This window comes from Callorhinus ursinus, unplaced genomic scaffold (genome assembly GCF_003265705.2).
Source record: "Callorhinus ursinus isolate GAN/ISIS: 27379988/994484 unplaced genomic scaffold, GSC_fseal_2.0 scaffold11, whole genome shotgun sequence".
Taxonomy (NCBI): domain Eukaryota; kingdom Metazoa; phylum Chordata; class Mammalia; order Carnivora; family Otariidae; genus Callorhinus; species Callorhinus ursinus.
Window position 1 is genome coordinate 21,373,470 of NW_027397073.1, and position 24,860 is coordinate 21,398,329.

The 24,860-nt window shown below is 36.8% G+C and overlaps 1 protein-coding gene across 2 annotated transcripts in view; it reads right to left on the reverse strand.

Annotated features, from left to right (window-relative positions):
* DCC (DCC netrin 1 receptor) overlaps positions 1–24,860 on the reverse strand; it is a 1,171,073-nt gene that overhangs the window by 624,753 nt on the left and 521,460 nt on the right. For both annotated transcript variants that reach the window (XM_073898173.1, XM_073898172.1), the window contains exon 3: positions 205–489. In XM_073898173.1, the coding sequence (XP_073754274.1) occupies positions 205–489 (285 nt within the window). The remainder of the gene's footprint in view (positions 1–204; positions 490–24,860) is intronic.

A 24,860-nucleotide genomic window follows, 5' to 3' on the forward strand; every position in this document is an offset into this window, starting at 1 on the left:
GAAACTTCAACTACAAGACTGGGAAGAATAAAGAAAGCTTTTGGCTTACCCTCATCTAATGGCTCATTTAGAAAGAAAGAAAAAAAATGTAAAGCAAAACCCCAGAACTTAAAAACAATTACAAGGCATTTGTTAAAGGGAAAATTGTTGTCCAAACTACTCCAAACAATGTAATTCTGAAGAAAATAAAGAGCACAGGCATACCTGACAGAATTCTGACTTCTGCTTCGTTTCCTGTTCTTGAGCTGGCTGGGTTCCGAGCTAAGCATCGGTAGATTCCAATGTCCCCCAGTTGAAGTCTGCTGATCTGCAAGGCTCCAGAGGGCAAGACCACCACTCGGGAGTCTCCTGGGATAGGAGTCATGTCTTGTTGGTTTTTTTGCCAGTGTATTGTTGGCATAGGCTCCCCAATGACTTCACACTTGAGTAGCACTGTGTCTCCCATAAAGGCTGTGACAGATTCTGTCTGGGATAGGAACCTCAGTGGTCCTAGGGGAAAAACAAAGAAGGAAGGATAAATCTTTCAGATGAGGCATAATAATCCCCAATAAAAATAATCACACCTGTATTCTGTATAGAAAATTGTATTTTATGTTTTGTGAAATTTCATCTCATTCGCTCTTCATATTTTACCACATTATATCTGACATTACAATAGTTTCTGTGGCTAAAAAAAATGATAAAGGTATGGCCATTAATTTCTAACAAGCCAGGCTTATTATAACAACAATCTTTTTTATAACAATTTTTTAACAATTATAACAACTTACTATTTTGTTATTCCTTGTTCATAAAACAGCCTTGTAAAATAAACAGAATACACAAGATTATCCTAATTTTACACACAAGGAAATTGAGGTTCAGAGAAATGGAATTCCACACACGAGTTCACACAATCCTGCAAATAAGACCTGGTTCTTCTTTTTTTCTTCTTCTTTTTTCTCTTAAGTAGGCTCCAAGCCCAATGTGGGACTTGAACTCATGACCCTGAGATTAAGAGTCATGTGCTCTATTGACTGAGCCAGCCAGGTACCCCACGATCTAGTTCTTTTGAATGCTGGTCCTATGTGCTTCCAAGTACATGGCTTTGGACAAAGGACTATGAAGTTAAGGAGATTCATGAAGGACTGGCCATATGGCATAGCCTACAGCAATTTCAAGAAAGATGGATGACATTAACCACCAATTATAGTAACAGAGAACGTTCTTGTATGGGTTCACTGCTTAAGGTAAATGATCATCAGTTTTGGCCAGTTATGGTTAATAGTATACTGAGAAAATGTGTTTCTAGCCTGGCTGGACGATCTACTCTATATGATTCCTTTGGTAACTTTTTTCATTTCTATGGGCTATAATATGGGATAAGAGCTAACTCAACTCTGTGATGTTCATGTACGATAACTCAACATGTGATGTTCATGTACAATAATATGGGGAAAAGATGCATTCATATGATTAGGCAAAGGCAGGGAAAAGAAAAAAAAAGAAATGACAAAAAGAAAATAAATTGACCATTACTGAGCATGAGCATGGTGAAAGAGAAGTCTCCTACATCATGATGTTGTACATGAGAAGGGAAGAAAATATTTTGATCTTGCCCTCTTGAACCCCCTTTTTGTAAACAGATGGATATTTATGACCCTAGTGCTTTGACTGTGAAAACTTTTTAAATAATATAAACATATTTGAGTGAATTATGCCATCACTGATAAAACATTAGCAATTTTATTTTCTAGAGTTCATTTAATTAATCTTAAATTCCTTGATTCATACTTCATTCATTACAGTTATAGTCCAATATTTTGATTTTCACTTTAATCTTATTAGAATTTTTTCATTGTGTGTACATTTTGTAATAAAATTTAATTAATTTATCATTTTGGGATTCACATCAAGTTTTTCTGATCATATTTTATTTTACTGTGATTTTTTTTTAATTTTGTAGCTTTGTTTTAAATAAGTCAAAATTTCCTAGGTCCAGGATCAAATTTTACCAATAAGTTTTCCATCAATATGTAGTCAACAACAAATTCTACTGTGCTCAGTTTTAAATACTATTAGTTTTATTTTGGGTCTATTAATTCTCACAAACCTAGCTTTCCTTACAATCTGAAAAAATTTTGTTGGAGTCAAAAGGGGAAAGACAAGCATAAAACAGCATAGTTAAGGATGGGAGACAATCAGAAATGCTGTACAGAAGCCTTCTTCCCTAGGTGAAAGTGGAATTTCATATATTTTTCAGTGATTAGAATATTTGAACCACCAGATAATTGAATCTATGAAATAGGAAATTAAGTCAATTCCATATCCACATATGGAATAGGTAGGAGCTGCCAAGGATGGTTTGCCACTCATTATACCTCCATTCACATTAATAGAACTGCAGATTTATAAATGCAATATTAAGGCTGTTCTTTAGTAAGAATGATTAATTCTAGACCATGCAGAACCATTCATACTTGTGCAAATATTAATTTATCCATCGAAATTTATTGTAAACATAAGGTACTAAAATTACTCATCTGGATCCCCAGTTAAGGCTCTAGAATCTGGATCCATGGATTTGTTTGTCTCCATGCCACAAGTACATCTACAGGGGGTGCCAGCCACACGTGCAATTCTATTCCTATTCAGTATCCAGAATTAATCTATAACTATGCTAGATTTACCACTGAGTAAAGACCAAAAGGAATCTGTTAACTTGTGTCCTGGTTCATTGTTCAAAGTCCAATTTCTACACTCTTTGTAGTGTAGTGTCTAGAGTCTACTCAAAATAAGTATGATTGCTAAAGTATAGACGAAAGCATGTACTTAAACAGAGAATAGTACATAGTACACAAGGCAAAACTGCAATGAATAGTTAGCCAGATGTTGCGAGGGTTATGTGAGACAACAGATTTTCAAACATTTTTTTTTATTTAACAGTTTTCTTCTTGGTCTCTACTTCTCATATTTTATTTTGTAGTTAAGGAAATAAAGTTGGGAATAATTTACCTACACATGCAAATTACACGTTTTATAGAACATAGATAAGAATAAAATATTTTGAAGAAGTTGGTAAAATATCTGGACACATATATATTCAGCTATACACTCTTGTATAAGTTATACACAATGGATAAAGTTCTTAAAATACCTATTTTACATTTAAATGTCTGTGGTGTTCCAAAAACTCACTAAATTCTAGATAATAAATACAATAGAATAGGATAACATATTGAATGAAAGGGTATAAGCATACCCTGGAGATATTGTAGGTTCAGTTCTAGAGCACCTCAATAAAGTGAATATTGTAATAAAGTAAGTCAAATGAACTTTTTGGTTTGCTGGTTCATATAAAAGTTAGGTTTACACTCTGTTGTAATCCATTAGGTGTGCAATAGCATTATGTAACATACCTTAATTTAAAAATACTTCATTGCTAAAAAAAATGCTACCCATCATCTGGGCTTTCAGCAAGTTAAAATCTTTTATGCCAGTAGAGAGTCTTGACTCACTGTTGATGGCCACCACCTCACTGATCGGGATAGTGGTTGCTGAAGGCTGTGGTGGCTGTGGCAATTTCTTAAAATAAGACAACAGTGAAGTTTGTTGCATTGATTGATTGGTCCTTTCATGAACGATTTCTCTGTAACATGTGATGCTGTTTGATAGCATTTTACCCAGAGTAGAACCTCTTTCAAAATTGGAGTCAGCCCTCTCAAACTCTGCTGCTGCTTTTTCAACTAAATTTATGTAATATCCCAAATCCTTCATTTTCATTTCAATAATTTTCACAGCATCTTCACCATGAGTAGATTCCATCTCCAAAAACCACTTTTCTTGCTCATCCGTAAGAAGTGACTCCTCATCCATTCAACCTTTATCATCAGACAGCAACAATTCAGTCATATCTTCAGGCTCCACTTCTAGTTCTAGATCTCTTATTGTTTACACCAAATCTACAGTTACTTCCCCCACGGAAGTCTTGAACCCCTCCGACTCATCCATGAGTGTTGGAATCAACTTCTCCCAAACTCCTGTTAATGTTGGTATTTTGACCTCTTCCCATGAATCACATATGTGATTAGTGGCATTTAGAATGGTGAATCCCTTCCAGAAGGTTTTTGATTCACTGCCCTGCTGCATCAGAGGACTCACTATCAATGGCTGCCATAGCCTTACAAAATGTATTTCTTAAATAATAAGATTTGAAAGGCAAAATGACTCTTTGATCCATGGGCTGCAGAATGGATGTTGTGCTAGCAGGCATGAAAACATTGATCTTGCTGTGCATCTCCACCAGAGCTCCTGAGTGACCAGGTGCCTTGTCAAAGAGCAGTAATATTTTGAAACTAGTTTTTTTTCTGAGCAGTATGTCTCAACAGTAGGCTTAAAATATTCAGTAAACCATGTTGTAAACAGATGTGCTGTCATCTAGGCTTTGTTGTTCCATTTATAGAGAGAGTGGGATTAGCACAATTCTTAAGAGCCCTAGAATTTGCAGAATGGTAAATGAGCCCGGCTTTAGCTTAAAGTCACCAGCTATGTTAGCCCCTATCAAGAGAGTCAGCCTGTCCTTTGAAGCTTTGCCTTCCCCTCTCTAGCCATGAAAATCCTAGATGACATCTTCTTCCAATAGAAGGCTCTTTTGTCTACATTGAAAATCTGTTGTCTATTGTAGCCACCTTCATTAATTATCTTAGCTAGACCTTCTGGATAACTTGCCGCAGCTTCTATATCACCATTTGCTGTTTCCCCTTGCATTTTGGTATTATGGAGATGGATTCTTTCCTTAAACTTCATCAAACAACCACTGCTAGCTCCAAACTTTTCTTCTGCAGCTTCTTTAACCCCTCTCTGCCTTCACAGAATTGAAGAAATTTAGGGTCTTACTCTGTATTAGGCTTTGGCTTAAGAGAATGTTGTGGCTGGTTTGACCTTCTAACCAGACTGCTAAAACTTTCTCTATCAGCAATAAGGTTGTTTCACTTTCTTATCATTTGTGTGTTCATGGGAATAGCACTTTTAAATTCCTTCAAGAACTTTTCCTACACATTCACAATCTGGCTGATTGTTTGGAGCAAAAGGTTTAGCTTTTGGCCTGTCCTGGCTTCTGAGGTACCTTCCTCACTAAGCTTAATAATTTCTAGCTTTTGTTTTAATATGAGAGATGTATGACTTTTCCTTTAACTTGAACACTTAGAGGCCACTAAAGGGTTATCCATTTCACTGATCAATTCTTAATCTCAGGAAACAAACTGAGGGTTGCTGGAGTGGTGGGGAGTGGGAGGGAGGGGGTGGCTGGGTGATAGACATTGGGGAGGGTATGTGCTATGGTGAGCGCTGTGAATTGTGCAAGACTGTTGAATCACAGATCTGTACCTCTGAAATAAATAATGCAATATATGTTAAGAAAAAAAAGAAGAAGAAGATAGCAGGAGGGGAAGAATGAAGAGGGGGGAATCGGAGGGGGAGGCAAACCATGAGAGACGATGGACTCTGAAAAACAAACTGAGGGTTCTAGAGGGGAGGGCGTGGGGGGATGGGTTAGCCTGGTGATGGGTATTAAAGAGGGCACGTTCTGCATGGAGCCCTGGGTGTTATGCACAAACAATGAATCATGGAACACTACATTAAAAACTAATGATGTAATGTATGGTGATAAACATAACAATAAAAAATAAAACCAAAAAAAAGAATCACTGATCACAGATGAGCATAAAAAATATAATAATAATGGAAAAAGTTTAATACATTGGAAGAATTACCAAAATGTGACAGGAAAACGCAAAGTGAACAAATGCTGTTGGAGAAATGGGGCCAACAGACTTGTATGACACAGGGTTGCCGCAAACCTTCAATTTGTAAAAAATGCAGTATCTAGGAAGCAAAATAAAGCAAAGTGGAATAAAACAAGGTATGGCTGAATTCAAACAGATATTCAACAACCAGTTCCTTTATGTAAACTTCAACTAGCTGGAAGAATCATACACGAGACGTAAGGTTGTATATTAATATAATTAGATTTAATGGAATTAGCTAATATTCCATATGCTTTTTTAGTATGCACTCTATGATTATTTCACATTTTAATAAACGAGGTCAGAATTGCATCCTATTTAAAATTTAATGATGTTATAATGTTTGAAAATTTCAAATAGTTGATTATTTGACACAGTGAAAAATTATAAAGTGATTTGTAGCTTTTTCTTTTTTGTCTCTGCAAAGCAAACCCAACACATCAAAAAGCAATTGTAAGTTTACAAGGCTCTTATATGGCTTAAATTAGTGCTCCCAATATTGTGCCAAACTTTAGCACTCACATCTCTTGGTGGTGTAACAACCCAGCAACAGTATTAGAAGGTTACAGGCTATCACTTTAGTACTATATTTTCAAGGCATGAGTAGGAGCACCTACTAATGAATGTTAAACTCACTGTAACTTGTAAGAATGAAATACAGTATTTTCGGAAGAGCCATTTAATGCTCTAAAGCAATACAAATGATTCCCGTGCTTCATTCATGGAGAGATACAAGTATAATTTTAACTAGATCCTCATGAAAAATCACTACCTGACCCACAAGAGCTTTTTCCTGAAAAGTGTGACTCAGACACATCTAATCCACTGTCATCATAGCACAAGTAGTCTTACTATCTCTATTCTTTACTCACCCTAATATATTCCAAACATAGTAAAAGATTAGTGTTCCTAAATCACCAAAGTTTTTGCTTCACTTAAGAAGCTCCAATGCCCCCAGTTTTTTCTAGTATTGTCTTTTACCCCAAATGCTGGTACCTGAGACTCTAGCACAAGGTACTTTCCAGGCTCATCTTCCACAACTCCTGCAAAATAATTCTTGGATCTCTTGAACTGGTCTAGTCCCTAAAACTGCTTCCTCCTAATTGTATTTATCAAGCTTCTTCTAAAAAGGAAAACTTCTACCTATCAAAACTGATTATTCTTAAGGTACTGACTAAAAAAAAAAAAAACAAAAAAACAAAAAAACAAACATCACCTTTTCTCCAGTCTTGCTCCCTGGAAATCATCTCAGAATCTTTCAAATTTTTACAGCAGTGTTAATTTACAAATAATATGACAAAGCTGGATATACCAATAAAAAACTGAAAAGTGTTTATATGTTAGTATATGTGAGGTTTTTTTGGGGGGATGGGGGGTATCTTATGTCTCCAGAGTATATCAAACATCTCCTGAAAGAAAAACAAAAACCAAATATTTGGTGAGGTTCTAGGTGACTCTAAGTGTTTAAAAAGAACACTGAGATATCTAAATGTGGATAACTGCATTTGAGGTTTGGCTATATCACAACCTAGCATTCTCTGTGGCAGTCTGGGATGGGTAAAGGAGACACATGGGTGCCAGATTACGGGGGTCATTTCTATGCTTCACCATTTAACCCACTGGATGACTTCAGGCAAGATCTCAGTTTTATCATTTGCACTCTTATAAGTACATTTATAAATCACATAATCTTCACAACAGACCTCTAAGTGTTACTGTCTCTACTTTACAGATGGAACTAGAATAGGAGCAAACCTAATTCAAACATTTACAAGAAGTATGATTGTTTTCTTTTTAAGTTTTAGTGTTGAATTATCATACTTCTTAAAACACCTTTATTTCCCCAACCCATGGAAATGTCTCAAGAGGAGTTTCTTCTATAGGTCAGTACCCCCGCACTCCTCAATCCCTAAGTAGCTGCACTGTGCTGGGTAAACTCTGCTGTTACTAGTAAGTATTCTCAGAGACAAACTTCAGCCTAAAATATGGCACTTTTAAAAATAGCACACAAACTTCCTTTTTTTTTTCTTTTACAAATTTAATTTTTGATGCTTTCAGAGGCCCTTTCACTGTTAGCCTTGGAGGAAAGGCTGTTTCCATGAATTGCAGTCAAGGTTCCCACCTTCACATTTAGTCTGACCCAGGATGCTAGGGCAGCTTTCAATCTAGCAACACCTGGACTCCTTGGAAGTGTCCCCTACCAGTCAATTGTGAACCAATTGCAGGTTCACATAACATCTGCACCTCTGTGCATTAAAAAAAGACCAGCACCTATTGGGGAGGGATTAGTTTGGGAACCATTAAAAGGAAAGAACATATTGTTTTGCATTTGGAAAAGTCAGACATGTATGGGAGCTCCATTTTATCTCCTGTCCCAGAAATGATAAACACAGACACTTATAATTCAAATTTCATAAGTTCCTAATAGTCAGTAGAAGTGCCTGGGCTTCATTATCAGAAATTTTGTTGATGTCAATTATCCTAATTATAGTTGTACAGTAAGCATTAAGTGCCTTTAGCAAGAGATATACAACCATTATACAAGTACCATGGAGAAATGGGCCTCACCCTGTTTATTTTGATTTTTGTAAAAGATCCTTCAGTTATTTTCTAGTACTAATTTTAACAGCAAAAGGATTCATTAAGGGTCCATTTATATATGTTACTTTGTTAATGTTGCTCAAGGCCTGTTAAACAGCCATAACCACAATTCTTTCCTAGAACATTTACTACCTACCTATGCAAAGAAGAGTGAAGTAAAGTTTAACTCTGTTAAGCTCTTCTCTAACACAGCACTTGAATACCTGGGATTTTACAGTGCCCAGTGCCATACCAGAATTCTCAGTTCCTCAGAGAGGCCTCCCCCAAGCCTAGATAGAAACAATCATCTCTGTATGTCTCCTTTGCAGAACTTACTTTAACTGTAATTAATTAACTATGGCATTGATTTAATAGCCATCTTCCTGGCTAATCTGTAAAATTCCACAAAAGCAGGGCTAAATCTATTGTATTCTGTGCTCAGACTTAGCACAGTGCATGACATATCACTGCCCATCAAATATTTGTTGAATGAAAAATGTATTATTCATAAGATATTTTGTTTAGGCAAATATCCCAGACTCTAAACATTGGGAAGGCTAAGAAGGTTGGCAATGGCTCGGGAGGCATAAAGAGAGGGAGAAACCAGGTATTTCTTCAGGGGATGTGAAAAAGCACAAAGGCTAATATACATACATGAAGTCAAACCACAAAGCCTTTCATTTGAAAAATGATTGTGTGTGGGGGGTGTGGGGGTGGGGGGGAAGAGGCTATGCCTAGTGCATCCATGAATGTTTTAACCAAGCCTTATAAGTTTACAGTGTAGACCAGTGATATACATTTTGAATGAAATTTCCCCATCCTTCCTTCCTTCCAAATCACTGTCCCCAGGAACAACGTTATCAGTGGTCCCCGGGCCAGCCCCACCCAGCTACAGCCATCAGTCAGGTTCCAGCCAATACCTATTTCCTCAGGAGCCAGGCACAACCAAACTGTTGGCTGTCACCAAGGCAGGAGAAATGTTAATAGCAAAAGCAGCAAACATTTTTCATTTAGGCTTTTCCTTTGTGATGCTAAAAAAATGAGGTAAAATATCACCATGGCAATGAATGAAAAGCTGCTAAATCTGCAGGGACATCAAAAGTGTTAGGCTCCCAGAATTAAAATAATGAGAACAATAGTATCTCTGGACCCTTCCACCCATGCATACACACACCACACAGACTATGAGAAATCTTTCCATCGGATCCAGACAGTCAGAAAGTTTGAATATCTTAGCCATGCACTTTCATTCATTGAATTCTAAACTACTTTGGCTTTTAAGCAAAAGTAGAAATAAAGCATTTTGCAGTCGAGGTTTATGCCAAGACTCTCTGCCTCTAGGGAGGCCTCCCATCTACCCGCACACCCCTAGACTGGGCCTATTCTTTTTTTAACATTCTAATCTGAAAATGGCACATTCTTCTGATTTGCCCTCTAGCCTCTTTGGCAGAATATCAGGATCCCCATCTCCTCCTATGGAAGGTCTAATTATTAAGTAATTAAAATTCATTTAATAAAAAGAGACTTATCAATTGGGGGACAGGCTTTGTGGTTGGAAACATGCCTCGCTTTTAAATATTCAGTAATGTGGTGATATTCTACACCTGCCAGAGAACTGCTGTAAATGCTTTGTTTGCTCCAAATTAAAGCCTCTAGGCTACGTCCCTTCAAAGCCAGGACCTTGTTTGCCCTCATTTAATTCGCAAATTAGCTGAAGGGAAGAGAATAAAGGTAATCCAAAGAGAAGTTTTCCAGATTTGGTCTTCTTCAGAAGCCAGAAGACCAATAAAGGATTCTTAGAATTTGTTATAGCATATTTCTGCCAGTATGTCCCTCTGAGAGTTATCATTTCCCTTCTTTATTTCTTTCCAGATTTTTGTTTTAGCTTCATTTTCATGGAAAAATTACAGACTTCTAGGTAGTTGCTCTTTAAAAAGAGCAGTTGTTCAAATGTGGTATTGCAAAACAAATCTAGAGAGTATATCTGGTGGGTGCCAGCCATACTCACCCCGTGTGTGATCTTATAAGAAACATCCATGGGGGTAATTAGTTGAACCTCCAAAGGATGTAACAGAAGTATGAAATGAAAAGGAAAATTGTATAGGCAAATTGCACAATTTGTCGGTCTAGCTGTACAACAATGGCAGCACACAATGAACTCATCCCCTAGGCAAAAAGTAGTCAAGGAGACATGTCATTAGTAAGTGTTTCTCAGAATCACCTCAGAGGTCTGTCCACTATAAATGCTCTGAAGGACTGGTACTCTTCCCAATCCTTGAAGGCTTGGAACCAGGCAGGTAGTCATTAGGGGTCTCCTATAATATATGGGTGATCAAGAGCCATTTTGAAAGCTGATATATCATAATCTCACCAAGCAGCCTTGCTGGACTCCTGATCTTCAAATCCATGAAGTAATTTAGGATTCTCTAAACCATCGCTAGGGTCTCTGGTAGCCTACATGGTACCTTTATAAGAACCGGGAAAGAGTGATCTTTGATCTTTGAAGGGATGAAGTTTAAAAAGGTGCTCCATAGGATTGGCCAAAAATCCAGAGCTGGATTTCAGCTCCACACCCCAACACTTCTCTAGAGACTATTCTCATATATGAATTACACCATGTACCATCCACCCTGCTCCTCCTGATTTCATTATCAGCAATCAGACAAGCATGATTCAGCCTCTCCATGTCTTTTGTTAACTTCAACGTCAACAGAGGTGGATTCTGGAAGCATTCGTCTAGGTAGCATTAATAGGTTTTCTTTCATTCATCTGAGTTATTATAGAATATCTATTTCCCAGCACAAGATTAAATAATGAAGAAAGCTTTACCACCTTTCCCTCAAACTTGCATGTTACTGTCTTCTTGGATATAGATCCTTCATAAAATCTAATCAAATTATATTGAATATCAGTGTCATTATTCTACATGAAAGTTAGAATAGAATCTGTTTTTACAGAAAGAGCTATATAGCAATCCCTGTATAGTGGTGGTTACCTTTCCTCTTAGCTTTACTGTCATATCTTTGATGACTGAAACTGGTCTTTTACCTGTACAGATAGATTAAGCCAAGTGGAAATTCTAATTTATAATGAAGATCAATTAGGAGTTGTTTGCTTATTTTAAGATTTTCATATAGTACTTTAATGGAATTTTTAATGGATAAACTTCCAATATAGAAAAGTGTTTGTTAGAAATCAAAAACTGAAAATACAGTTGACTCTTGAACAACGCAGGAGTTAAGGGTGCCAATCCCCCTGTGTAGTCAAAAATCCAACTCTAACACTGACTCCCCAAAAACTTAACAATAGCCTACTGTTGACTGAGAGCCTTATCAATAATATAAACAGTCAATTAACATATATCTGTATATGTATCATATACTGTATTCATACAATGAAGTAAGCTAGAGAAAAGAAAATATTATTAAGAAAAAAATGAGGAAAACATTTTAAAATACTGCACTACATTTATGAAAAAAAAATCTGCATGTCAGTGGACCTGTGCAGTTCAAATCTGTGTTGTTCAAGGGTCAACTGTATAAACAAAATTGATATAGCACTTTAACCTATTAATGTTGCAAAGATTTCAAAATGATGACTAACAATGCTTCTGTAAGTATGAATTGATATACTACCATTGAAAAGTAATTTGGCAATGTACATCATAACAATTTAACCCAAGAACTCTGCTTCTAGGAATCTATCCATAAATATATGAAGAAAAGAGTTAGATATATAAAATGATTCAGTACATCATTATTTAAAATAATGAAAGAGAAAATGGGCTAATTTTACAATTAATGCTTGCTTAGGCAAATTATTGTTTGCCCACTGTACTAAAAAAGTGAGAGAAAATTATTTTTCTTTTTTTCTAAAATAAGCATGTCTTAAATATATAAGAGGAAATTTTGCTAATGATTCTAATGCTCTATTCAGTGTATTATTTTCAATTGCAAGCAACTCTTCAAGAACATATTGATTTCACGAAGAGATGTCTCCCTCGACAGGCTTTCACCATAACTTTATTTTCATTCTCTACTCTGCAGATAAAATTCTTATTATAAAACCTGAGATTGGTTTGTAATCAATAGTAATGAATAATTTTACAGAATTCAGGCTTAGGCTTTCCATCAAGCTTAAATCTCATTATGCATGGCTAATGAATGGTCACAAGATTCATGAAAGTCAATTATGAATGTGGCTGATATTTTTTGGGCCTACTTGTAAATTGTACTTAATTCCAAGCAGGCAAATCATTGAAACAACAAAAAAGCAAGCTCTTAAAGTTGTATGATATTTTGTTTTATATCATGTCATTGTTACCATCCCTTCCCTACTTTATCTAGGTTCTCCTGTTAACCTGGTCATGAACCCCTTCCACCACTGCTTATATCACCTCATGGAGATTTCCAAATTATTCGCTCATTCACTCAGTCAGTTAGTCAATGTGATGATTAATCTTATATATGAACCTGGCTGGGCCACAGGGTGCCAGTGTATTTGGTTAAAAGATACTCTAGGTATATTTCTTGAGGATGTTTCTGGATGAGTTCACATTTGAATCAGTAGACTGAGCAAAACAGATTGCCCTCCCCAATGTGAGGGTGCCTCATCTAATCCACTGAAGGTCTAGAGAGAACAAAAAGGTAGAGTAGGAGAAGATTTACTCTTTGCCTGTCTTCAATTTGAACATCAGTTTCCTCATGCCTTTGAATTGAGACTCAGACTGAAACTTACACCATCTGCTCTAATGGTTTTCAGATTTTTGGACTCAAACTGAACACACACCATTTGCTCTCCTAGGTCTTTGGCTTGCCAAGTGCATGTGCCTAGACTTCTCAGCCTCCTTAATCACATGAGCCAATCCCTTACAATAAACAAACAGTTGACCCTTGAAGAACATGGGGGTTAGAGGCACCAAACCCCTGTATAATCAAAAATTCAAGTATAAATTTGACCCCTCCAAAACTTGGCTACTAACAGCCTACTGTTGACCAAAAGCCTTACCAATAACATAAACAGATAATTAATGCATATTTTGCATGTCATATGTATTATATAGTATAGTCTTATAATAAAGTAAGCTGTAGAAGAGAAAATGTTATTAAGAAAATCATGAGGAAAAGAAAATATATTTACAGTAATGCACTGCATTTATATAAAAAAAATCCATGCATAAATGGACCCACAGAGTTCAAACCTGTGATGTTCAAAAGTCATATATCCTACTGGTTCTGTTTCTCTGGAAAACTCAGACTAATATAATCTGTCAACATTCACTGGACACCTAATGTGTGACAGGCATCATCCTAATGGTCTAAGGCATACAATGACAAAATTAGCAATTAATACTAGCTTCTTTCCTTAAACAGCTCACAGTCTGGTTGGAAAAGCAAATACACAAGAACAATACTATATAAATACACTGCATTGTGGGAGCAGAGATGAATTAATTCTTAGTGATGTCTGTTGGAAAAGGAATAATAAGCAAAGAGCCCCAGAAATGGTCGAATATGAACTGGGTCTTGAATAATGAATGTGTTTTCAATAGGTACCCAAGATCCAAAAAGACATTTTTGATAGAAGAACAATATGGGGAAAAGAAAAAAAGAAAACAAAAAATGGTTAATCTGAAGACTATAACATTTTTTAGATATGGTAAATAATTCAGTAATTAATGGAAAAACACTAAGGTATTTTATAACTGCTTTTTTCTACCATATACGAGAGACCGGTATTAAAGAGAGCTTCTTTAATTTTATCATAGATCATGTATATTTGACTACAGAAGCACTATAAGCTCCATGAGGGCAGAATCAGTAACTCCTATGTCTTAGTATTACTCCCCTGGTACACACGGCACTCAATAAGCATTGGCTAATCTCCATATTAATGAACAAAAAATTATTAACATATTTGTGTGCTACATTAACATGTTATATGATGTTATATAACAAATTACACTATTTTATATTTATGTCAACATACAGTTACTATTTGGGTAATAATTCACTCTTCTGGAAAGTCAGAGGAGAAAAATGAGATTCACATTCAGCATATTTCATGAGTCAGACATGACAAAGCCCCAATAACAGTGAATAAGCTGAAAAAGTTTCAAAGATTATTGAAATAAGAATCGATTGGGTTACGATTGTTTTAAACTTTCAATTGAGAATATTATCCAAAGGATTAAATTACTTTCTACTTGTAAATCTATTAACCCAATGCTTATTTTTGTTAGTACCAATAGCATTTATGGAGTTCATACTAGGCACTATATTAGGTATAGTAATATAAAGTATAGCCTTGGCGCCTGAGTGGCTCAGTTGGTTAAGCGACTGCCTTCAGCTCGGGTCATGATCCTGGAGTCCCGGGATCGAGTCCCACATCGGGCTTCCTGCTCGGCAGGGAGTCTGCTTCTCCCTCTGACCCTCTTCCCTCTCGTGCTTTCTATCTCTCATTCTCTCTCTCTGAAATAAATAAATAAAATCTTTAAAAAAAAAAATAAAATAAAAATAAAGTATAGCCTTTACATGGCTGTAAAGGGCCTTACTGAAGATTCACGTGAATATGTTTTCCTGTCTGTTTGGTAGGACCACCCTCCTCTCAGTAAAAATGATTGTTTTTTTCCCTGTCAAAAATATGTAGCTGAGTCCTATATATAGAACTTGTAGACATAGACCAAAGAAAGGAGAAACCAAAATGGAATAAGTTTTCAATTCAAGTAGACAGCAGAAGGAGTAGTGTTAGCTCATTACCTTTATTAAAATACATAACTGATTAAAATTTATTTGATAATGGCTAAGATTCACATCAAACATATCAAGATGATTCTTTTTTTCTCTCATAATTTAATATCTTTGTTTTTCCTCCCCACCAAATCCATCAATAACATGAGAATCAAGAAACCCCAGCAAAGGGCGCCTGGGTGGCTCAGTCGTTAAGCGTCTGCCTTCGGCTCAGGTCATGACCCCAGGGTCCTGGGATCGAGTCCCACATCGGGCTCCCTGCTCAGCGGGAGGCCTGCTTCTCCCTCTCCCACTCCCCCTGCTTGTGTTCCTGCTCTCACTGTCTCTCTCTGTCAAAAAAAAAAAAAAAAAAAGAAACCCCAGCAAAAATAATAATTTAGATTAAAGACTTCTGGTAAATTTACGTAATTCTCATTTTGATTTGGAAGTACCTACTGGGAGAAGATTAGAGCTGATGAAATGACTTGCATGCTGGGCATTTGCACAATGAAAATGCAAAGCCAGAGTATTTCAGCTTAACTGCTGAACTTGTGTGATTTTTCTACCTTTTGTACTGAGACCCTGAGCAAATAAAAAATTTTTAAAGAATTACCAAGTTTTTTGGTAGCTTGGTCCAGTCACCAAATATATCTGATATAAAGAGTCATTCACAAGGAAGAACAAAAAAAGGATGTTTGACACCCACATTCATAGTTTGGGATGTGTCTCAGACTCACCTGAATCCAAGTCCACTATAAGCATCTGAAAGCATTTATTCAGACTTCTCTGTTTTGCACTTACTCCCCAGCAATTACTTGGCTGTAGGAGAATTTCAGTAAATGAGAGAATGGTAAATCACCCTTCCTGAAAATCTTTCAGTCGTGGACTCATTCTCCCAGTCCCAAATGTATCATATGTTACTTGGACTAAAGAGAAAGATGAAGAAAGGGGGCAAGCCTGAGCAGTAACAGACATGTTTTCCCCCTGGTTCTAAGAGGGCCAGAAGTGGGGTACAGGTGTGTGCAGTAGGAAACAAAATATTCCTCCAGAATAGCTTTAAGCCTCAAGTATTAGCATACTGGAACAGTTTTTATAGAATCAGCAACAATATTTTTTCTAAGCTTGCTTATTGATCTTGCCAGATCTTATGAACTATGAATGTAAATAAGCATTAAAGTACTAAGAAGTATTTTTTTAAAAAACAAAACAAAACAATGAGCTTTGAAGAGCACTGAGCAAGGAGGAGCCTAGCAAAAGATTAGACTGGAGATGTAGGCAGGGGTAGATAATTCAGATGCCTTACACCATTTCAGTAAGTTTGGACTTTATTTCAACTGAATAGATTTTGAGCAAGGAAAATACATGACTGGGTTTACATTTTTCAAAGATCATTCTGGCTGTTGTGCAGAGAGTATTTGTGGGGTGTGGGGTGTTCATGAAAGCAAGGACAAAACAGGAATTTTAGAATATAACAGTAATCCACGTGATAGAAAGTAAGGCTTGTGTTGGGAAGGGCAGAGTCCAGCATGCAGTCTCTAGACCCTACCTAGCTATATAAGAATGGTCCCAGGACGTGAACACTTCCTTACCACGAGACAAAGAGCCCAGACAGCTTGTACCGAGCTTGCAGCCTAGAATGAGAAGAGTTTTCCCTGTTTTCAGGTTCAAGAAGTGTTCCATTGTTCTGCTTAAATGTGTATGTCAGTGGCGCTTAGACACACTCACAGCTTTGTGTATTTAAGACTCCACAGAGGAGGGATTAGGGTCCTTCTGCTGCTGTGCAGAAGGGGTACGAGTAGGCCAACTGCCCTGCATCGGCTGCCAGGGGACCCACAAGCTGTGGCGTCTGACACCCACTATTGGAGCTGACCTTACTCTGTCTCTTGGCTGTACAAGCAAAGCATTGTTCTAAACAGCTCTTGACTGTACTATTTTCCTTGGCAACTCTGACACCAAGATGCAGTGGGCAGAAGTGTCCGGAGTCCTCCACTGGGATTGATAACCGGTGCACAGTGTTCTGCTCCACAGCTTGAGCAAATGAGGTAACAGTGAAAATGGAGAAAAAGAGAGAGCAGGTATACTTTGAGGCATAATTAAGAGGACCTGTTAAAGGCTGAGTGTGGTTTGTGAAGGGAAGGGATAAGTCAAGAATGAGCCCAGATTTCATAAAATATTTAGGTTGTGACATAAGGGATTTTGCTTGGGTTAAAGTGGGGTCAAATGTGGTGGTTTGGAGGAAAGTAACAACAACAAAAAAGATACTTGAATAAGTGATGTGGTAATAAACACTGAATGGAATCAGAGATCAGCTAAGTTATTGGATCTAAATCTTATAATCTCAAAAATGAAAGAACTAGAAAATGTGATCATCAAAGTTCTTTGCATAAAATTATATAACCCTGTGACTCTATATTTAAACAACCTAATACGTGGCCAGACCTTACATTCATCCACCAACATTTAACCAAATTAATCTAATAAACATACTAGATACCGTTAACCATTGGAGATATTGAGGCAAAATAAAACATTCCTCATCACTGCCCTAAAGAAGCTGCCAATCGAGTAGAAGATGCAGCACTTATTAGGTGTTTATCATGAATATTCATAAGCTTGGAGATTTATGGTTGAGAGAAACCAATAAAACTTGCCCAAAGTTGCAAAAAGTGACCAACTCAAGTTAATTTGAATTATTCTTTTTTTCTTCTGTTTATAATCACAAATAAACTATCATAACTTACTGAGGCTTTTCATTAATTTAGAGTCACTTACCCTAATTTATTTTGACTCTGTAGATAAAACTCTTGTTCTTAATGGCTATCTAAAATACTACTATTTTAAAGTCATATAGATTTCGATGGAGAGAAGTTCAAAAGTGTAAGTTTAAAACAGCTAGATTTATCCTAAATTTTCACAAGTTCTTTCAATTCACTTTGAATTTTACTTTCTTTGAAGTAAACTCTTTTTATGTATTTTATTCTTTGGCCTCAGCATTTGAGAATTTGTGACAGTCTTCAGAGTGATTTACAGATACTTCTACATCAGAATGGTGTCTGAGACACATATTGGCATTTTACGGTAATTTCCATTTGTCCTTTCCAGAAATATGCTATTGAGCCAATTCTTAGATCTAGACCATCTAGTAAGATGCCATGAAGTCCATCAATCTGATGAATGATGGGTGAGGTACATTTTTAAGGCAATGTCTCACCTATAAATTTACCGAGATTTAACCTGATATAGCTTAAATCTGGGGATCTCAGAACACAGTATTATCTCCCAAATTTCTTATCAGATATGTACCATAGGAAATATATTTTTCTTGGGTTAGGAGATCATTCACTCCCTATCTTCATCTCCTTTAATTCTCCTTTAACAACCGTATGTCCTGTTTTAACTGGTCTTTCCACTGAGCTCTTGAACATGGCTTTGCACTTTCCCATCTACCTCTTCAGTTTTGTCACCTTCTGCTCTCCATCACCTGTCTGATTTCTTTACTTTTTCACACCTCATGAGGGCTGAGCCTTGGCTGGATTTGTTTACAGCTGTATCCTCAGTGTCTGATACTTAGTAGGTGCTTGATAAATATTTGTTGAATGCTCATGTAAAGTATCTGAACCCAACTCAACTTTCTAGATCCAAAACAAAACTATTTTCCCTTTTTCTTCTCTGATATCTTATTGAATTTATTCTCAGTGGCACTCATTGGTAATTATCAACTATTTATTGGTATTGTTATATTTTTATGTATCCCTTCTTATATCCAATTAAATTTTAGATTGCTCAAGGATACATATATTGCTCTATTTTTTTGTGAACATTCACGGTACAGTGTCATATATACTGAAGACATTGAATAGTACCCTTGTTTTAAGTCTCATCACATTGAGGAATGATTATTTTTGTCTTGCCCATTTAGGTAAATGGCCATCAGTTAAGGAAATTCTAAAATAGTTGGCCTCAGTTGATTTATTTCATCTTAAAGTTTTGATGACTGGTCCTTTGCATTGTTCTGTATTTTAGGGGTGACTCCAATTTATGGGAAATTCTCATTATTATAGTGTAGAACTTATAACTTGTGACAATTTAGACCCTAAAGAATTAGACTGTGTATCTATTTAGATTATCTATCTATCTATCTATCTATCTATCTATCTATCTATCTATCTATCTATCCATCATCTATCAAACTTTAAGGAATTGGGTTATCTTTGAAATAGCTATCCAGAAAAGGTTTTGTAAGCAAATTAATTGTGGAAACACGATATATATGTTTTTTTAAGTGATCACTCCTGATTCTGAAAGGTAGGACTTGGTTATGCATTTTCTAACCCACTTATCAATCCCTGCTTTACAATGATGGCTTTGATGTCAATGTCTACATACCCTTCCACAATTGTTCTATAAGTTTCTTAAAAGTAAGAATAAGACTTCAATTCTTTGTATTCTCTTCTGTCTAGCACAGTGCCTTTGTAGCATGTGGTCAATGGCTATTGGCCAATTGATTTTTAAAAGCCTGATCTTACTTCTACAGTCTTTCTATCCTTCAATAATTATCTCCCATCATTTTCAGAATTTTTAAGTGGTTTCAGGAAAGGGAATATGAAGATAAACAAATCTTAGACTCATCACTTAAATTTGGAAGAGGCTTTAGAGCCCATACAAATCAATCATTTTGTTTTATGGAAAAACATGTGAATATACAAAATTATTCAAAATTAATATTTTTATATACAAATGCAAAATTGAATATATAAAATTAATATTTTTACCCCATCCCTGATTCTTTTTTCCAATTTTTATCTATTAGAGGTTCTCTACAGCTGAGTGCATGTCTATATCTGATATACTGACATATGTGTATATGTGTATTTATGTACATGCTTAATAAATTGCATAGATGTTTGTGTGTATCTGTATATGTATGTTGCATAGACAGATGCAGATATAGAGAGGTATGTGTGTGTGTATATATACTCATAGACACACAACTATAGACAAATACACGATATTTCCCTCTATATTACATGTGAGTTTATATATACATATGCACACTTACTTCACATATATTCTTGCAAAAATATAAGTTAATCATTGAAATGAGCAGAGAATTAATTGGGCAAAGCAATCATATTATGATGGTTTATTGTTCTTAGTTGTCACAAATCAGTTCTGTCTTAGATAACTGAAATGACTAGCAGTTATTTCTCCATTAATATATATGTATGTGTTTGCCCTTTAAAAAACATAACACATTCCATACGTGTTCCTTCCCAGTATAATTTTTCAAGTTATTAGAACTAAAATCTAAAAAAAAAAAAGCTGATTCCAATTCTATCGTTTAGAGAAATGGCAATAGTCTTAGAAATCAAGAACTTGTCCATAATACAGATTTTTAAAATGATTCAGACTCATGAGAGAAGATGCCTTATTATTCACACCAAGCTGAACTGCTAATTTGCAGAGACAAATGCACCTGTGGAAAAAGAAATCATATCTTTAAATTGTCTTATCCACTGACAAGACCACATACTGTTTTGTCCTTGTTGTTAATGCAGAAATCAGAGGGTGTAAATCTCTTCATCTTCCTGTCAGCACTTCTGGCCAGGGTGTTAATGGCCTGCAGCCAGGAAGTTGTATAGGCTTCCAGCCAATCAGCAATGAAACCATTTAATCGGCTTTTCAAACAGGAAGCACAAGTTGGGGAGGTGGGGGAGCTCAGTGCTAATGCATTTAGATGAAAACATATTTTAAATCCCCCCTAAACAAGGGATATCTTCATCCTTTGTGACATAAAGTGGGTAGAAAATGTTTCATTTATTAAGTGAAAGGCTAATTTTACTGATTGAAAATACATTATCAGCATCTTAACAGATTTCTTTTCAAAGGCTAAACCCAGTCTTCCCCTGCCAAGATGAAAGGAGTCTCGTGTCTTCAGAGAGAAGCATCAGAAAGATCTGCTTGGGAAAACCAGCACATCTAAGGGCAGATGGTTTGGTCTGGTCCAGAGGCTGTAAACTGTCTAATTCTGAGATAAATTGGATTGAACAGTTATGACCACATTAATAATGGCCAGTAACAGTTGGAGGACCTATACAATGAGGTTTTGGAAATGTATCTTTTGAAATTCTTGGAGAAAAAAAAATCAGGAAGTTGAGACAAACAATTGCCTAAAATAAATTGGGAGAGACATTCTCTGGTTTCCACAAGGATTGTATTATAAAAGCTTTGGAGATTACATGTTTGCAGCAAGTTATTTAAACATTTCTTAATGATGAGAAAAGAAATCATTGTGGACAAGATCTAAAAATATGTTTATACAATTACTGTCTTTAAGTCTTAATTGCACAGTTATCAAACTCTGAACATCTTTTCTTTGCCTTTTGATGGAACTATCTTTTTAGTTAAAATGACACAGGTTGAAAAAACATAACCTAAAGCATTAAGCAGCACAAAAGGTAGGACATAACATGCTTGACCCTCCACTTCCACAAATATATATTAATGCTAACCTTAAAATGCTAGGGGAAAAGGTAGTATGAGGGTAGGTGAGCCTGCATTGATTAGGTCTACAAGTTGCAGAGTGAGAACAGGATTTAGATAAAAGGACAGAGAATCTACAAAGTCTTAACTGAATTTTAAACTCAGAGCCGGTTTTGCAATACCAGCTGCAAGCTGCTGTCTGCCTCGCAAACTTGCTTTTCTTTCATCTAATGTGGACGTGGCCTCACACACACTTGTCATGGCTACTCCAGTCTCGTCCTACTCATATTGCACTAGAAGAGCCTGGGAGGGTATCTTGAAATAAAACATCTCTAGCCAGGGGTCAGCAAACTATAGCCTGCAGGCCAAATCTGGCCTGCCATCTGTTTTTGTAAAGCCCTCAAGGTAAGAATGACTGAATAAAATAAAAAAGGAATATTTTATGACATGTGAAAATTACACGAAATTCAAATAGCCATAAGACAAAGTTTCCATAAAACAAAGTTTAATTATTAGATAGCCATGGCCATTGGCCCACCTATTGTATATGACTGCTTTTTCAAGCTACAGTGGCAGAGTTCAGTAGTTGTAGCAGAGGCTAGATGGCTTGAAAATCCAGAAATATTTACTATTTGGTCCTTTAGGGAAAAAAAAAGTTTGATTCCTGTCTATGGTAATGTTGGCTCAGGAGTGCTAAATGAACTAGTCGATTTCATGTCAATGTGGTTGGGAGGATAATCTACCCATCTGGAACAGTTAATGTGCGTGATTAATTGCACAAAGATAATCTCCTAATACCTTAAAATCCCATGTAGACACAGCCCTGGAGGGCACCTGCTCATTTTAAATGCAACTTTTATGAAGACAATAAAAGAGGTAAAAGGAAAAAGCAGCGAAACTTTGTGAAACAGCTTTCTTGCACTTTTTTTTAGGTCCAATTTGATCTCTACAGCTACTTAGTTGGTAACAAGTAATAGAGTATTTGTTATGTCAGGGATTGTAGCATTTTGCAGAAGCTGGTATTAGAGAAGTTTAAGCAAGGGAGCCCTTTTCAAGACACTTCCCTCCAAATTTCAATCAATGTAATATCAGCAGCTTTTTCTCCTAAGGCTTCTGTGTGACATAAATGCAAGATAGGATTAAAAGTGATGAGTTTGTGTCTGGGTAACGCCTAAAATAGTTTTGTTTCTACCAATTATTCTACTTATACTCCCGTGTATCAAAGATTCTTAAGACTACTTCTTTCTCTTAATTTTTTTTTTTTTTAAGATTTTATTTATTTGACAGAGAGGAACACAGCAAGAGAGGGAACCACAAGCAGGGGGAGTGGGAGAGGGAGAAGCAGACTTCCCACTGAGTAGGGAGCCCGATGCGGGGCTCGATCCCAGGACCCTGGGATCATGACCTGAGCCGAAGGCAGACGCTTAACAACTGAGCCACCCAGGCGCCCCAAGACTACTTCTTTCAAAGTGCGTTCAGATGTTGCAGTACCTTCATTTATGTATTCAAGCAGTGTTCACTGAGCATCTACTATGTGTTAGATATTGCTCCAGGCCCCAAGGAAAGCGTAATAAATAAAAGAGATAAAAATGTCCTGCCCTAGTAAAAACTATATACTGTAAACGGAATCAGATAATAAATAAACAAGTAAAACCTAAGTATAAGAGAGAGTGAAGACTATCATGGGAGAAAATAAATCAGGAAACGTAGTAAAGTGAGTGGTAGCTGGGAGCTCTGGTGATTTTAGATAGGACGTTCAGCAAAGGCCTGACTGAGAAACGGTCTCAAAGAGGTGAGGGAGGAGGCCATGAGGTTTTGTGGGACAAAACACAGCCAGCCAAGGCCCTGAGGTGGAGCACTTGGGGGACTGCATGTGAATGGTCCTACAGAGGATGCAACACTGAATCAGCCCCCAAAATCTTCTCTCCGGTGAGGAAGAGGGATAAAGTCAAAACCAACGTTTCTAATCCAAGGGAGAAAGTGTGTTGTGCCATATGAGAGAGACCCAGTCAGTAAAATGCCAGAGGAGAGAGTGATTCTTCCAGACTCAGGAAATAGGGTTTTGTGACAGGTGGATGGTATGGACTGCTGGAAAGGATGGTGATGAGGCGGGTGAAGGAGGGCAACATGAGGGAAGCATGTAATCAGAAAATGCTGTGCAACACTGCAACCGCTGAGTGGTCTAAGTCTGGTGGGCACTGTGAAATGAAGCGAATGAGCGAGAAACGTTAGGGAACAGAATGGACAACGAAGGGAGGAGGGAGGTGGGAGGAGGGAGGAGGGAGCTAGTGGAATCAGGGATGCTGGAGAAGAGAGTGTGAGTTTAATCTCATAGGCACTTAGCACAAATGGATATCCCATGGATGTAAAAATGGGGTAAAATACTCAGGAAATGGAATAATGAAAGTTATGATGAATTCAGCTTTTACATGTTACATTGGTACATGTGTTGGGGTGACAGAGCATGAGAAAACAGATTCATAAGTAAATATAAAACAGTATTTGCCTCTAAATTTTTCAATAATCTCATCATTTTCACTGACCTTATCTTGGAAAATCCCATTATATGTCATACTTGACTGAAAAAGATGACCAAAACTTTCCTGAAATTTTAGTTTTGGCTAGAAAACAAATACATACACATATCTATACACATACATGTACGTACACACACACACACACACACAGTCTCTTCTTCTAGACCAGTGGATCTTACCTGAGGGTGATTTTGCTCCCCCAAGGGACACTGGCGATATCTGCAGACATCTCACCACCTTGCTCCAAGTTGTGACATTTAGTGGGTAGAAGCCAAGGGTGCTACTAAATCTACAATATACAAGGCAGCCCCTCCACAACACAGAATTATCTGGTCCCAAAGTCAGTCGAATTGAAGTTGATCTAGACCAACCCACATCAAGGTATTAGTTTCAAGGGTAGATTTACCAGATAAAACATAGCACATCCAGTTAACTTTGAGGTTCAAATAAACAATGAGTGTTTAGCATAAGTAGCCCCAAGCAGTATTTTGGATGTTCTTATAGTAAAATATTATTTATTGTTTATCAGAAATTAAAATTCAACCGGGCATCCTGGGTTGTTGGTTTTGTTTTGTTTTGATTTGGCAATGCTACTCTAGGGAGTTGGAGAGTCTGAGGCAAGAGACAACAAACCGGCAGGTGAGTATTTTAGGCAAAAAGGAGGAGGCAGTTTTAAAGGGGATGCATGAAGGCCAGAATGTCCAAGGTAACTCCTGAGAATTATGCATGTGGTCTCCCGACATTCCTGT